The 17,118-nt window shown below is 44.4% G+C and overlaps 1 protein-coding gene across 7 annotated transcripts in view; it reads left to right on the forward strand.

Moving 5' to 3' along the window:
* F13A1 (coagulation factor XIII A chain) overlaps positions 1-17,118 on the forward strand; it is a 124,563-nt gene that overhangs the window by 46,366 nt on the left and 61,079 nt on the right. For 2 of the 7 annotated variants that reach the window (XM_074872499.1, XM_074872459.1), the window contains exons 2-6: positions 1,039-1,891; positions 2,774-5,441; positions 5,531-5,592; positions 7,417-7,581; positions 11,710-11,861. In XM_074872499.1, the coding sequence (XP_074728600.1) occupies positions 11,711-11,861 (151 nt within the window). In that variant the 5' untranslated portion in view covers positions 1,039-1,891; positions 2,774-5,441; positions 5,531-5,592; positions 7,417-7,581; position 11,710. Of the gene's footprint in view, positions 1-344; positions 1,892-2,773; positions 5,442-5,530; positions 5,593-7,416; positions 7,582-10,630; positions 10,777-11,709; positions 11,862-17,118 lie in introns of those variants that run through there. The other 5 variants (XM_074872450.1, XM_074872509.1, XM_074872480.1 and 2 more) reach the window with 5 other exon arrangements.

Raw genomic sequence — 17,118 nt, forward strand, 5'->3', positions numbered from 1 at the left:
TGCCTTTCTGGGGGGGCTATTTTATTATCTTTGTTGTACCTTCCTGTCAAATGTGATGGGAAATCAATGATGAATAGGAGGTCCCTAATCTCCATGGATACTTGGCCCCGCATGGTGTCAAAATCTGAGTTGGCTGTTTATTTTCTCATATTTTACATATGACTAGTTTACTTAGGGGGGGGAGGGGAAAGAAGGAGGTTATTTTGGGTTCAAGTAAAAAATGAGAGAAAGGAAATTTGGCAGTGGTTCTCAACTGGAGCTGCTGGGAGACCTCCAGAAGCCTGTCCCATACCTGCACCCCCTGAGCTTGTCGTCAGCTCTCATGCTTTGTTCTGTGCTTGCAGCAGGGTCTCAGGGGAACACAGCTGCTCCAGCTGCTCATAGACCAAAAGGTGACCTTTTGAGTAGCCGAAGAATGATGCATTATTTAGTGCGTTCCTGGCTAAAATGGAAATGAAATTATTTCGTGAGTAGAATGATTTGTTTGTCCTTTCACTTGGATGCATCCTCTTTGCACCACACCATGGTGTAGCGTGCACACCATTCCTTGTGATTTCTTCTGGGTAAAGCTTTTGATAAGACAGGCATTGCACTTTGAAAAACACTGACTAATAACTAGAAAGAGCCTACTAGCCAAATGTAATAAACGTCAGTTTAGAGGTACTAAGTTTGCAAAAAACTGCTTCTATTTAAATAATGTGTAGGAGTGAAAGCTTCCTGGTGAAGTGTGTGTCTCTAGACTATCAGCTGATACTGGTAGGTATCATAACCAGCTGTTATTTCAAGATGAAGTATTTTATTTTGTTCAATTAATCAAGAGTATCTTGGAAGGTTCCATAGCAGGACATTCATTACGGGGATGTTTAATGAATAGAATATTTGTCATTCACATAGACAGAGGCTTCAGCAACTGCCTCCCAGTGATCTGTGATAGCCAGGTACTTAGGCACTCTGCATATCTGTTGGGCAAAGGAGGGATGGCAGATGGGAACAATTTTTCACAATGTCTAACTTTGTATTTCCTATGTGGTCTTCCAGACAGAGATTCAAAGAACCTGAGGCTGGAGCCTACCTCTCCTGCTGACTGAAGACTGCAGTATATTCTGCTGCAAGTCCATCTGCTCTTGAACTTTATAAATATCTTTAAAAAGATCTATCTAATAGTGTTTTTCCTTTGAAGTTTCCAACACTATTTATGAAGGCTTGAAAGTGGTATTATTCACGTGTTTCAGATGAGGAAAGCTGAATTGTCAAGGTAGCAACTGATTTGAGAATGGCCAGTTTTCTCTGAGAGGAGCATGTGGAGGGACCTGGAGGTATATCCAGTGCTTACCAAGGATTTCACTGAGCTCAACAAGCCCTGAAACATAGGAAGGAGAAGAAATCTGCACAAATGAGGAGGTATCCAGCAGACCATGCTATCTCATTGGAGAACCCAGTGGTTAAAACTCTCTATAAAATGATAGATATCAGCTTCTATGAGATTATTTTTAGTAGTAAAAGATTAGATGGGGTAAGGCAAGTAAACAGGGATTCCATAAATGACTACAAGTGGTTCAGTTGCCTGTTTGGCATTGTCTTGTTACCACAAACAGCACAAGATGACAAAAAAATTACCATTTTTCTACTCAGAAGATATACTGCCTTTAAAAAGAAAGGAATGAAACCCAGCTCTATGATTTCCAGGATCCCAGTTAATTAAAATGGACATGACTGGAGAAGCATAAATACCTGAGCAGCTTTCAAGATATTTCTCTGGCATGTTCTTACTGGATCAGAGCCCTTATTTCCAACCACAGTTGCCTGCTCATCCTATTGCAGCACCCTTCAAACCAGCCTCCCCCAAAAGATCCAGCAGACGTGGTCTGAGAGAAGAGCTGAGCACAAGCTGGTAAGCATTCACTGCAGGGAGTTCCAAGTGCTATGGGATTTAGTCAAACAGCAAAGTACAAGCTTCTACTATGACTCATCTGGTGTAAAACTAGTGCTAAGTATTGTACATAATTAAGACAACATTATTACAGTGAGATAGCACTTCTTTTTTTGGCACGGTTAAAGTCTTGAAAAGGTGTGATGATTTCAGCCTTCAGAGCTGTGAAGATGATGAAGAGTTCTGATGGGAGTTCATTCTAAAAGATATCATGGCTGCAGTGAGTTTAGATCATAATTTGCGTTATTCCTGAAGCTCTGCATGTATATTTGAGTCGCCTTCATGAAGGCTGTGTTTTTTGTGAGAATAAACACAACCTTAAAGTAGTATTCACTAGATAAGACATGCAACAATGGCCTCTCTAGACATTCTAAACATTTGCTGATTTTTATGCCCACAAATCACGTATTTTATTTTAAGCCACATTTCTTAAAGAGGTACTATTGGTATTTCAAGTAACAGACACGAAAAATGATGTTTACCATTGAATGCGATAGGAAATGTTGGCAACGGTGGTGTCAGAAAGCTATAGATTCAACATTTGAGCACCAACTGTCAGCAGGTACGAAACAGAACATTAGTCAGCCCTACCTATGGGAAAAGTTAAACAAGTAGGTCATTATAATTTCCCTACTTGCCCCAACGTTTTCCTTCAGGGGTCCACAAATCAACTTTGCTTTTTATTAATACATGTCCTTGATTGAAATTTATTGTGGTATAATGCAGACAAATTCATTGTATTGGTTGCTCAAAAGCCATTTATTCAGGTTACTTGCTTCTCATGATCTTTAACTAGTAATTGCTCTTTATGGTGTTTTAGTATTGTTTCTGTTTGTTGATTAGCTGTCTGACTTGCAAGCAAGAGGTGGGAAGACAGACTGCAAGATGGTGACACGGACCATTTTAATGGACAGGATGTTGTATGAACCCATTTCTATCTGTATATTCCAGTGGAAGCCTTTGAAGCATGTTTATGTCCTTACTTGAAAATACATTGACTACTTCAACCTAACATTGCCACCACTTTTCTTATAATTTTCTAACATGTTGCTTGTACTCCGTTTTCATGCACATCTCCAAGGAATTATCCAAGTAAGTTACAGGGACTACGGAGTTTCAGGAGGAATCCCAGGCAAACAAGGCACTTGGGTTGAGACATCTGAGCCACAGCCAGTGAGCCCCTTCTTTTTGTATGAGTTGAACTAACTTTAATTTTTACAAGTCTGAAGATTAAGAATTCCAAAGGCCTTTCTGAGAAAATGATCATTTAATATAAAAGATAGATCAATTCCCATTTTGTTTGCACTGCTGTTTTTTGGATGAGTTTCCAATCTATTAGTGAAGTAGTAAATGCTCCCCCAGCAACCAACCATTGACGTTTTGAAAGGAAATCAAAAGCAGTGTAAGGTTGTTGAAGAAAACGGCTTGAAAGGAAAAGAGTGAAAGATCATACCATTCCTATGATAGCTACAAAAGTTTGTGAAGATTACAGCTGAGAGATGGGCCAGAGAGAGATCAAGGTGTCAAGGAGAAGATACCTGCATGCAGAGCTTTGTCCTAGCATGCCTTCTTGCAGGCTCACAGCCTAGAACTCTGTAGAGGTTAATCTGTTAGGGGCACACAACCAGCAGTGGAATTGCAGCAGAGGAGGGATAAGCCTCAAATGGAGAGGGCACCTGTTGAACGTGGTTATTACCTTGGACTTTGTACGACTTTGACAGGATTTACACAGCTTTTGGGCACGTGAGAGAAATACTGCACATGCCCATTCTTCCTAACGTTGGGTTTTAACATTAGCTGAGCAACCAGGGACCTTGCTGCGGGTGCGTGCTGGAGTTGCCCTCCTGATGCAGTGTCTCTCAGCTGATCTGACTTTTATCTTTACTCCAACCGTGAGCTCACTACGGGCACAAAGGGAAAAGTATTTGTATTTCACTGTGCACATTGACAGTGATTTTGTGGATGCAGCACAGCACTATAGAAAGAGACAGGTATATGGAGTGTTTAGAAGGGATTCATTTCTTCTTAAGTTCTCCTTTTTTGAACCACACTGCAAAAGGTTGTAGTGGAAATAGTGAAGGAGAGAACTTGCAGACTTCATAAAATTCAAAGCCTGCATCTTGCGCTGGACAGCTATATTTGGCACACATCTGTGATTATGAAATGACTTTTAAATTGCTTTTGAACTTCATCTGGACAATGATTCACCCTTTCAATTTCCCTTCTCCGTCCAGAACATTCTCCATTAACAAACGAACCAGTTGTGATGTTTTACAATCCACATTTGAACCTACTTCTCAAAACATGGCACACTTCCTTAAACAAGCAATTACTCAGCTCATTTGCACAAAGATAAGGTCAGTCTTGGGACTGAAAGATGGATCAACAACCCACTTTGACAACCACCTTTGAGATGTGTCAAGAAGCAGTTGCACTAGAGACTTGTTAAACTGCAACATCATGTTGCAGAAATGCAACATCAACAGGCAGCTTAAGTGTTTCTGTACAAACAGATATTGCACAGCCTTGATTTGGTTGAGCTGAGCCCATTACTGGATTTACGCATATGCCTAAAGATGGAATGAATTACAAGACTGAAGTTAAGATGTGCTTAAGTGGTTTGTTGTGTATGGGCCTACACACTACATCTGTGTTTGTATTAAGAGGAAAAGCTGTTCTACAAGACATTCAGGCATTTTAAAATGTATTTTTGTTCTGAACTGGAACAGGAAGTTTTACCCTGAAATGAAATTTAGGAAATCTTTAATTCCAGAAATCTTGTAATTGAGAGTACTTGAAACATTGTGTGTCAGTAATGTTGAAACGTTTTGTGACATTAAGATTGAAACATTGCATGTCCACATATGTTACTAAATTAATTAGAACCAACTGTCAACTAAGCATGCTGGGATTGCCTGGGTTGTGTATTACCCCACCCCCTGCATGCAGGAAGTGCTCTGGTCTGATCTTGCTTCTTGGCTGAGGTGCAACGCTCCATGAACACCGTTGTTCAGCCTAGCACTAAAACAAGGATGTTCATCTGTTCATGATGCAGAGCTGGACCTACTAAACTCTGCTCAGCCCAAATGGCTTTATGTAGGGACATCTCAAGTGTCTTGGATGAGATCTTTGTCACGAGTGTTTCAAGGATGTAGGTTACAGACCCTGTGCTTGTGCTTGTAGGTGTTTTGGGTCTTCCTTAGGTTATCAGTTCTGGCCTGGATGTATCCAAGATGACTCCATGCTGTCCAGGAGCCATGGTAGTTTGGGCACAGCACAAATGGATGTCCCTCATTTACATCTGATGCTGTATGTGACAAGTGAGCCCCTCTGGAGCTGAGAGCTGCAGCTCTGCAGCAGCCGGTCTGGGTGCAGGACTGAGCTGCACCTACTTAAACTCAAGCTGGGTCTTTGCAGAAACTCTAAGGTTCCCTTCCCTGAGCTCCTCAAACCTGTCCTGCCATAGACAACCCAGTACCTGGGGGATGCAGTCTGGCTGCAAACTTAAAAGGTAAAATGACCAAATAAAAGCTAAGCATATTTTGGAAATTTCTTACTGTTTTACCATAACTAATTGTCATTTTCTTGAAAATGTTTCAGTGTTGTGGAATCAACATTCACTATAAGGAGACTGGTGTAGTGGAAAAAATTAAAGCAGCTCTGTGAGTATATAGCAAGCATGACAGACAGTTTTACCAGACTGAATATATTGTTTGCTCTGTCTGTCTCTAGACACAATGGCTGTTCAAAAGGGAGTAGACATCTGTCAGTAGTCCCTGCAAGGGGATCATACAACTAATCTGTTTCCCCTGTTCTTCAAGTTACCATCCCTCTTCTCAGTCTCATTGCCTGGTGGACCACGTAGGGTTGATCCCTAGGCCAAGAGCTTCTCTCTGGGTATGTGGGGTTAAGAAGACAAAGTTGTACTGCAGTCGTTGCTTTAGAAAAGTTTCTTTCTTTGACCCAAACATACAGCATGTGTGGTGAAATTTATTCAGACAAATGTTTTATCTAAAATGGCTTTTCCTGCTTAGGTGTCTGAGTAGTTATGGCTTTGCTTTGATGTTCTGTCCTTTTCTTTTGGGGCTGAAATAAAAATCTAAGGTCCACAGCCTTTGTGTCTCTATCAGCTTCTGGGACAGCTGGCCACAGCAGAGAAGTTGTCCAATCCCATTTTTGAGAGATGTTCTTTCATCCTTTAAAGGCCTCATCTTCAGCAAAACATAAACGAGTAAGCTTAGCTGGAGCCTGTGAATATCATCTTTTACGAAAGACCCCTTTGCCCTAACTTGGCTTCTCTCTTACTCTTTCTGTAAGAAACTGGGGCAGGCCCTAGTACTCAACCAGCTGAATGCTTTGGATTCAGATATCAGTAAGAATAGGTGTGGGAACCTGAATTGTATGTTCATAACAGACAATATGATTGTTTTCTTATTTTGCTGCAGTTACTACATGTACAGTTATATTTCTGTCTGAGGAAGCAAAATGCCTTCACAGACGAGTACAAAAAGATGCATGTGTTTTCCCAAGCCTGAACTCATGAGCTTGTATGTACTTTACTGTAATCTGACACTTATTGTAAGAAATATACTTTACATAATTGGCAGTGGCAGCCACATATTCTGAGAGAAAAAAGCATATTGAACTGTATGCTGATCATCACTGATAATGATCTACAGCAGTATCTTCCATAAATGTAAAGGATAATTCAGCACTTGAAATCCAGGCCTCAAAACCAAAATAAAATCCTTTTCTTTTTCTGTGCCTGGGCTAGGATTCATCTCACCTCACTGTAGACATCGGCACTGTAGACACATATGGTAGGACCCATCACCCCAAGCTCCCTTTGCAGTCAATACAGGGAACAGGCACTTTTAGGCCATGATTCATCTGACCTATTTACATGTCTGCTGTAGGAGGAGATGAATCACTGCCTAGACTAGATCTGTGCGGAGGATAAAGGGAGCCTAAGATGGCCAGCTCAGATGTAGATGCTTATACAGATCTACAGTTTGAATTTAGACTTGCAGTTTGGAACAACAGTTTTTCAGAGAAGAGTGAATTTCCTAAACCACATTTTCCTAGCAGAATGTGTGTACGAATATATATATATGTTTTTTTTCTTCCTGCAACAGAAACATTTGCAACAATATCTTTTGAAAACTGGCCCTATATCCCCTTCTCCAAATGCTCCACCATCTGAAGAGCTGCCATTTTATCTCTCTCAGCCTCTGCCCCTCTTTCACACATACAGACATGTGTACACATGCCATGTTTCAGAGCTGGGCCTTCTGAATTTTCAACATTAATTCAAAATATACTCCTCTGCATGTGGTAGCCAGAGCTGTTACATGTAGACAGATGTATGAACTGGTTTTGTTTTTTAAAAAACCCAAAGCAAAATATGCAAACAAAACCACCAAATGAACATTTCTGAAATTTGCTTCTGTTTAAAAATATAATTTTTTACTTATATTTTCTGCTAGAATATGCTCTACTCTGCCTGCAGCCTTGGTGAGGCAGGGCATTGTAGGAAGAGGAACATCAGTTTCTGGGAGACAAGTACTGATGCAGATGAACGGAGAAGACAGACTTGGTCATCTAAGAAAGGGTGCAAGTTCCTGAGTGAAGCTCGAGAAGACAAGAGAGAGGTAATGTTGTATTGTTATGTATAGAAGATCAGAGTTGAAAGAGTCTGTTTTATGAGCAGTGAGGATGACGTCTTCACAGGTACACTTGTACACATGCTGTAGTATAATGTCCCAGTGCATCTGAACACCTATCTAAACTGTAAATGGCATGATCACAATATTTTTAAAAAGGAAGAAAGGAAGTCACCCTGTTGCAGAGCTTTACAATGCTCAGCTGCTGCCGAGGAGTGCTTGATGTAGCTACAGTAGTGGTAGGCAAAATATCTCTTCCATCCAGCCATTGGCACACAGTACAGCAACCCATTTATGTGAGCACCTGGTTGATCAGTTTGCTTGTGACAGATCTTGGCACACCCTCTCCTCTGGCTGTAAAGCTTTACTGACTCTTGTGTTTTGCGGGATCTTTTTTCCCCACAAACTCTTGTCTGTCATGGGAGGACTTGGAACAGAGCAACACTGGCTCTGGCAACAACAGGAAACTGCGTTTTAGATAACCCTACAGTGCAAGCTTTGCAGCCATTTAAGGGCTTTTCTGTGGGGATCGGGAGGAAGGGCTGTCCGTCATCCAAAGTCCACTGCAGTGGGAAGGGTGCCCATGACTGCAAAGGTCTTTGGCAAAGGCCACGTGCATCTGAAGGCTGCCTCTGAGAAATGGGCATTGGCTCATGGTTCCCCACAGGGTACAGTGCAGAAGCGGCTTCAGGAAGAGAGAGTGCTCTTTCACCCGTCATCTCGGTGTATCATTCATTAAATATAAGGCCCTACAGGAAAACCAGGGCTTCGTGTTCTCTGTGCCCCCTCCTGCATCAGCCCTGACGTCAGTAGTTTTGAACCATGGAAGTTAAATTAAGGCCAGCACAGTCTAGTAGGCAAGGGAGAGCAAGCGCTAAGAAGTCAAGGTAATGAGAAAATACCTGCCATCTGGAGCTGTCATAAGCATGAATTTACATCACTCCCCAAAAAATAAAAAAATTGCAGCCTGTAGAACATTACCATCCCTGGATGCGAAACCCTGCTCCTGCCACTATCGCCAAAAATTTTGGCCTCCCCGCTTTCTGTGTGATCATCGGCTTCTGCTGAAAGCCCTGGAGAGATGTACATGGGCACAGGGAGACATCTGCAACCGCTGGCTGTTTAAGTGCAACGACTGTAGTGGGATCTGTTCAGCTGCATCCTCTCACTCCCTTCCTCACTCTGACGGAAAGTTTTCCTCCCGGCTCTGACAGCACTGCAGCCACTTGGGGAAGCACATGACTTCCTCGGGAGACGGCATTTCTTATTTGTACTGCAGGCCTCCAGCAGGCATGGCACCGAAGCAATATTTATATCAGTTTTTGTAACATCATCGCAGCAGCTGCAATTTTGGGAACTGAAGTGCTGGCTGGAAGTAGAGAAAGAGGCACAAAGCACACCACGCCACAGAAATCAGGGTGGAAGGGGAAAAAAAAAAGAAGAAAATCAGCAACCAGCCTCCTCCCCCAGAAAGCTCGTTGTGTTCCTGGGTGCCAGGGGTGCCGCTTGCCCTACAGATGGTTACTGCAGGGCCCATCTGTGTAAAAGTGAGTCAATGGAAATTGCAGCTCAGGATGCCAGTGACAGGACCAGATTTGTCCCCACAGGGTGCTTGCACTGCTGGGGAAGCAGGACAGGGGAAGGGGAGTCCCCTGGCTAGGTGGCTTTTCGTGCTACATGCCTAACAGCCTGCTGTGGGAGGCGGGAGAAAGCTCAGGCCCTTTGGCTATGAGACAGCATAGTGCAACGCTCATGTGTGGATAGCAAGGCTGCCTCCAAAACCACTGAAGCCTGGTGCCAAGCCTCCACAATCAGCCCTAGCAGGCTCGTTAGCCCAGCTACAGTGCCATGCTGGTGCAGCCATGCTTCTCCCAGGTCCTCAGCTGGAATCTCTGCCCCACACTGTGCAGGTGCCCTGGCTTATGTGGAGCTACCTCGCCGTGGCTGGGAAATTCCCAAGAAGCTAAGGATGGGGGTCTTGTCTTCTGAATGATTTACTTACTGCTTCCCGTTACAGGAATGTGACACGATTTTCTCCTCTTCTGTTTCTTGGTTTGATTTCAGTGGTGTTAAGCCAGCAGAGGTTTGAGGCTTCACTAATACTATGAGCCTGGAAGTCACAGCTGGCTGAAAGACAGTGGAGTCCTCTTCACTGAGTGTCCTCGCTCCTTCACCTACCCTGCAACTGAGGCAACTAAATGCCCATGGTGGGTTCCATGTGTGTAAGAGGGGCTCTCCACTGGCCATGCATGTTCTGAGTAGTGACTTGTACCTCTGCTACCAAACAGCAGCAGCTGACAGTACAGTGGGCCTGAACTCTTCCCTATTTCTCCATGTAACTCCACTGGTCTGTGGAGTTATGTCTGACAGAGGAGGTGTCACACAGTCTCCAGTTATCTAAGAGCTTGGTGGAACTGAACAAAGTTGATGCGGAGCTGAAATGTTTTCACCAGGTACTGCCCCAGACCCTGGTTGTTAGGTGATGCACATTTTATCATGGACAAAAGCTGGAGGACTTTTGCCCCAAACATAGCTTTTTGGTACAAAATACCTTCACTCTCCTGAACTGCACAGGGTCTCAAGAGAAAGGTCCTTGCTGGTGGGCCACCAACAAGCTCTCCATGTCCCAGTGCCCAACAGTCCTCTGAAGGGATTGCTGTGAGGCATCAGGCAGGGGGACCATTGCTATGTCTGGCTGGCAGTACTCTGAAAACCAGCACCTGAAGTAGCATTGCAGGCAGCCTGAGGTAGAGACACCATTAAGGACTGACAACATGGTGAGCATGACTTCTTGTGTTGTGTCCCTCAGAAAATCCCCTCCAGTGTCTCACTTCATATACCCTTGTGCCATGAGAAGTTCTACTCCATCTCACTAAGAACTGGAACTTCAGTGCCCAAGCTGTTTCCTTAGCCCAAGCGCCCTGAAATGCCTCTGGTGAGCAGGGTTGGGGTAAGACAGGCAGGGAGAGGGAGGGAGTAAGCAAAGACGTGCCAGCAGCTGTGGCAGATCCTTGGAGGTGGTGTGGGGAGGGCTTGGCAATACTTTCAGCACTGTCCTATTGCAACAGAAGGGAGGAGGCTATACAGAGGTTACTTAAAAGCCCCCAACTTTTTCCAGGCTTCTATTGCACTTCAGAAATTCCGAAAGGGAGAAGAAAAAAAAAAAGGCTATCTGAAAAGAAGGTACCCTTGCTAACTAAAAAACTTCCTTTAAGAGCTTACTGCTATTAAATAATTGCTACATTTTGAATTGCTGTTTTCAGGAGCTTTGGGAAGAAGTTGTGTTCTCAGCCATGAATATTTTCTTAGAAGGATGGCATGGCTTTTTCATTGCTACATGCTTACACTGAAATAAATGTGAAAGCAGTTTTGACTAGCTCAAAGAGAAGTCTCTGATCAGCCTACATCTGAGATTTCCCTTAAGGACGTTAGTGGGAGAGAAATAAGTGGATAAGTGCTTTTTTCTTTTTTTTTTTCCCTCTTCCCCCCCCCCCCTCTTCCCACCCTCCCCCCCCGCCCCCCTTCTTTTTCAAAAGTGAATTGTCTGGGTAGAGGAGTTAGCCTTTTAGATATTGGGTGTTTGTGCATAGGGACAAAAATACAATTCTCCAGTAATCATCCACAGACTGTTGTAGGCTGTAGTATTTGGGATGATTGCAGTATAACTTAGAATGTCATTTTTGTTAGAGGGAGGTAGTATGTGATGCACTTTCTGGAAATATAATTTGCTATTTTGGATTCAATAACGCTGTTTTGGAGGGTGGAAGAGTTGAATGATTTTCTTATTCTTTTACCTGAAACTCCCTAATGTTTTTAATGTCCTGCTTCTCCTGGGCAAATACGTCTATGTTAGCTTCCCTGTTCTTCTCCCATCCCCTTCTTCTCTTATTCATGTGTTTTGACAAACACAAAATGCCTTCCAATCCTTAGAGAGCCGTACTCCATCATCAGACTGATGTTTTCTGCCTCTCAGTTTTCATTTATGTGGATCTAAAAATGTGTAGCTCACTGGCACCCCACACTGGTTTTGGTTCTTCGCATCTCACATGTGCCATGCTGGTTCTTGTTTGATTTTTCCTTGCACTATTCCATGGTATTAAAGCATTTTTAATACAGGATGTCTGAAACAATGAGCACCAATGAGGAGAAGAAGAGACCTCCTCTGAATGGGAGAAGGGCCCTCCCAGCAAACAACTCCAATGATGAAGAAAATGAGGTCCCTGAGATGGAGGCTTTTGGATTGCTACCTAGAGGATTTAATCCAAAAGGTACAGTGTACAATTAAGTCATGAGTCTATTTTTACATCTTCCATACTCAGCTCTGCTCAGGTCTGTGAATTAAAACCAAATCACTTTTTTCCTTACATGTTTTGATCTCAGATAGCTTTTATTGCTGCTCGAGAAAAAAACTTGCTAAAAACACCAATGTACGTGGAAATGTTACCACAGGTTATGGGTAGGGAAAGTGAGGAGTGGAGAAGCTGAGTGACCAGTTTTCAGCTTGAACTGTGGGAGTGGTTAAAAAAAGGCAAGAATGGGTTTTCCCCGTTTGATCACAACCACCTAGTCACTTTAGGACCTGCTGTCTTCAGGCATGGCTGTGGCAGCACTGGGGTGAAGGGGTCAGGAGGAGCCTCCCCTCTTGGCCCTTCTGGTTTGTACAGCCTTAAACTGACTGTGAAACTACTACAAAATGCAGTCTGGCAGAGAAAACTTTTGGTAGATATTCAGCTCACTCATAAAAATGAATGCGAAACTAAAAGGAATCCCCATATTTTTAATTATTCTCCTGTGAAAAGAGTTTCAATTGTTTAGCTGGGAAGACAAAACAATATTGTGGTAGGGGATGGGCAAAACAAACCATATTCTCAGTGCCAACTTTTTGGAGTGAACCTGAAAAAAATAGGTAAGATTTGGTTTAAAGGAAATCAGAATTGGCTCCTGAATGAGTCACCAAGCAAATGACGTTAATTTTTTGGCCTATTTGAAATGAAGAGCGGAACTTGTTGAATGTGACAACTCAGGGTAGCCAGACATAATAATACTTAATGCTCATATGGAACTTTTCATCCAAGCTTGAAAGAGTGCTTAAAAAATGTGGACAAGAACTAACTACTGCATTTTACACAGAGGGAAACAGGTAAAAAGATTTTAAACGACAAGTTCAAATTTTTATTGCAAAGCATTATTTCTGTAATCCTAATCATGTGCCTTAATTTCATTAAAAAGCATTTCTTTTAAAAAATGCCTGAACAAACCAACTGACATGTTAAGACTGTAGAAACTTTGGTTGAACCTTTTCAAACAACCCTGTAGCTCTGGGGCAAGTATGTGTGCTTAAATTGTCAAATGTAATGCAATACAGGTCCTGACTAGACATCATTTCAAACCCAGTATGCTCACAGAACCTGGTGATGTGTAAGAGTGTGGGATACCTTAGAAGGAATGCAGCCTGTAGCTAAAGCCCACCAGTAGCAGGAGAAAGATTCCTATTGCTTTTTGATGTGCTTCACATCGTGCTCTGAATGAAGTGCAGTGCTGGTGGGCGGGAGCCTCTTGCTTTTCAGAAATGCAATGGGAACAGGAATGTCAGGTTAAGTGAGTTGAGGCAGGAACCCAACATGTGCTTAAGGTGATGCTGCTGGTGAGAAAAACAGCCCTTCAAAGCAAGAGTTCATGTGGCCATAGGATAAACCTGGCTATGGGACTGGTACGGCCAAAAAATAAATTTGTGCATAACAGCAAAACTCCTTTTGTACAGCTGGATCAGCTCTGCTGTGCAGTTCAGTTCTGCAATGCTTGTAGCAACAATGTGGAAGGGGTGACCTGAAGTGAAGGGACTGCAGCAGCATTCCTGTTTCAGTGCACATCAGCTGTGATCTAAGTCTGTGATACCGGCTGATGTACGTGTGGTCCCTAGACACACGGTTTTGGGGTAGGATGCTTAAGTCACCTGTCAAACCGTGTTAAAGGTTTAGAACCCAATGGAGCTCAGACTGGGGCTTGCATTCAGGAGCTGAGCCTGCCCAGAGCTCTCACAGTGTTGTGCTTGGGGCATAAAGTGAGTGGCTGCAGGCAGAGCAGGAGCAGCAGAGTATGATGGGGCTCTAGCAGCTACGAGCATATTCTTGCAGAGGACTGCTTGTGCCACCTCCTTCCCCTTCTCCTGCACACCTCTACACTTCTGGGTTGTCCAAATTTTGTGTAGTGGTTCCCACGTTTTGTTGCAATAACAAACTGAAAAAAGTATGCAAATGCTTTTATCCCTGCTGTTACAACTGAGGTGTTTTGTAGCCTTTGGGTTAGGATTGGATGCCTGCTATAGACATCTACATGTCCATGTCTTCACCCGTGTCCGATCAGAGTCGACACAGAGCTGTCCAGTGAGTGGGGGTGAGGGCACAGGCTGTCCAGAGAGGCAGTGGGTGTCATTTCCAGGGTGATCTGTACCCTTCTCTCAGCTCCACTGGCTGCAGCAACCAGCCACCAACTGGACATAATAAGAGCCTGCATACCAGGCTCACATCGTTTAGATGCCTAAATTTCACTAGTCCTGCCCTTGATCTGTGCAGTGTAGGTGTCTACAGCTGAGCTAGTCACCCTCGTTTCCCTTGACAGCCAACAAAGAGAAACAGGCATTTTTAGGGTGTGATTCATTTGACCTATTTTAGCTACTACTCTAAGATGAGGTAAAACCCTGTGCTCGACTAGCTCTCTGCTGACACCCACTTCTACTCCGCTGAATCACAGCCGGAGCTAGCGGCAGGGGCTGCCAGGGATGGCTGCCTCCCCAGCCCGGTCAGTGGGCTGCCTGCTGCCAGAGCCCGGCTTGCTTGCGGGAGGAGATGCTCAGTGAGGAGGATGCGCAGCCCCCGAGTGCTTCTTCAGCAAGAAGCCCGTGTCTCCATGAACACGCCTGTGCCATGTCCTCCCCCTGGCTCTTCCTAGCCAGCTCATCTCACTGCAATGTGCTACGAGTGGGCCCGGTGCTTACAGCCGCTCGGTGGGAGGACGCAGCCCCGCGGCCCCACAGTCTGCAAGCTCCCCACGCGCCCTCCTTTGCAAAGTTCGGTGACTTGCCAGGGAATCGTGCTTTCCCTATTAGCAGAGTGATGGGCACCTCCTTTGGAAACTCACTATTCGGTTTGTAATCCAGAGCCCTTTCTCTCTAGTCCTCTTAGAAAGCCTGATGTTTGAAGGCTATTCTTGTTATTCAAAAAGCATCTCGAGCTTGTGCTCATTTATTTCCATGCAAGCTTAACACTGCAAAAGTTTTAGGAAATCATCAGGCTTCTGGCTCTCGTGCAGCAAACCTGCTTGCAGTAGACAGCAGACCAGGCTAAGGGCAAACCATCAAATGGACCTAACTTCAAAGGAGGCCTGATGGCCACCCATCCCTCACAAACAGATGAGCAGTGACATGCGCATCCCCTAGAGCCTGCCTTTTGATTGCACCCTGGTGATGGTGTTAGCACATCCCATTACCCTGCTCATCTTATGTCCTCCATAATTACCATTACTGTAATTAACACAGGCTTGGTCACAGGTTGTTTTCATCTGTCAATCTCAACGTACATTTTACCACTAAGAGTGAAAGTGAAATGTTTTCTGCAGGTGTGTACAGCTGCATTTTGATAGGAGCCATGGAAAGTCCTGAGATAAAATGAAGCAAATGCTGAACTGACGGCCCAGGGTGGCTTACCTTTGCAGTTCCTTGAAGGGGGCTAACATGTGAAGGAAGGGCAGGGTCACTGTTGCCTTTTACTTCAGAACATGAGATGAAAACACAACAAACCTTCAACTCCATTTTTATGCCTCCTTGGAAGGAAGGAGAAGCTGAGCCAAAGTTACTGATAGCTTCACCTCACGCAGAGCCCCACGACATGCAGCTTTTAGATGCAATGCTTTCAGCCTGGGATGGGTTGGGAGAGAGAATGGGAGAGACTCTCCTCTGCCCCCGCTTTACCCCCCTCCTCTGGGAACTTCCTGCCTCACATAATTTAATTGTGAGCTTTGTCAGCTTTGTGAGTGAGCATTGGTAAGTTTTGCAGAGAGGGAGGCAAAGACATGCCCCACTTCACAGAGGGGCAATGAGAATGATTTCTGAGAAAAACACATTTAATGTTTCACACAAAAAACATCTCTGTAACTTCAGCCAGTGCTAACGCCAGTGAGGATCTACAGAAGTTACTCCAGAAGCGTGGAGAATTGAGCAGAGAATAAAAGTGACATTGCCATGGGACTTCAAGCCTGCCTCAGGATTGAACAGGGTATTTCAGCCTTTCTGCAGATTAGGGCTAGCAGGAGAGCAATGGTTTTGGGTTCAGCTGTCCAGGGTTTTTCCTTTAAAGAATCCTCCTGTGTCCTGGGGCAGTTTCCTTTCCTTCTGTTTCCCGAAGGGCAGGGCTACGCAGGTGATGGTAACAATGCACGAGCAGGACCTGCTCCTGCTGCTCTTATGTCTCCCTCTCCCGTTAGCTGTCACCCAGAGGCCAGGCTGGGTGGCTTGGCTGGGGCAAAAGGACCATGCTGTTGTCCAGGAGTTGCTGCTTGCGGTGCTCTGCTGATGTCTTGAATGCATCCTTGCAGAAGAACAGGGGTAATGCACACGCTGCTGTAGCCTGGAGGCTACACACCCGAGAGGGAGCTGCTCTGCGTCTTGTCCAGAGCAGGCCACTATGCAGTGTCCCCCTGCCTTCAAGGAAAAGCAGTGGTCAAAGCTGTTGTCTGAGCTTTTGCGACATGGCCCACGTTCAGCCCTCAGTGACTCGAATATCCGACTCATTCGCTGAGCACATCATTCCTGCTCACAGTGTACTCAGTAGCAGGCCAAATTAGCCACCATCACGAGTACACAGAGCTCCACCAGCTGCTGTAAATGTGCACCTCTTTTTGCCAGGCATGAGTTTGGCTCTGTCATCGTCAGTATAAAATGCAGAAATTAGCTAGTTTCTAACTGTCAGCACCTGGAAAGACAAGCTGACAGCTGCAAATCAAGCTTTACTCTTCTGTCTCTCTCCTAGTGGTGAGCAGTAATGGTTCTCCTGGCAGAGGTTTCATGCTTATCTGCCCAAGCATGTAGGTGAAAGAATGATGTCCAGTTCATTTTCATGTGGTTGCTTGTTGTGTGAGAAGACTCCTATTGTGAAGATCCCCGATATGGTGCAGTCACATAGTTCATGGTGACTGCAAGTGCTTTTGGCTATCCCAGTGCCACTGGTCATTAGCTGAGCAGACTAGCTTCTAGCAGTGGTAGGCTATAACCCTTTAGACAGCCCTAATTTGAAGGGAGTGAAGCTTTGCCCATGCATGTTATAGATACCTACTGCTGTTTGCCTGTAACTCTATGTTGTAATTATATACTGTAATGTTATATTTAGTTTTCATAAGAAGACACTAATAGCAGTGGAGGTGTACTGAGAAGCTGAGTCTAGACACATGCAGTACACCAAAATCTTATTTAATACAGACAATCTAAGCTCTCAGCTGAATGCAGGATCATTAACTGCCTCTCAGGCTCTCCAG

This window comes from Strix uralensis, chromosome 1 (genome assembly GCF_047716275.1).
Source record: "Strix uralensis isolate ZFMK-TIS-50842 chromosome 1, bStrUra1, whole genome shotgun sequence".
Classification (NCBI taxonomy): Eukaryota; Metazoa; Chordata; class Aves; order Strigiformes; family Strigidae; genus Strix; species Strix uralensis.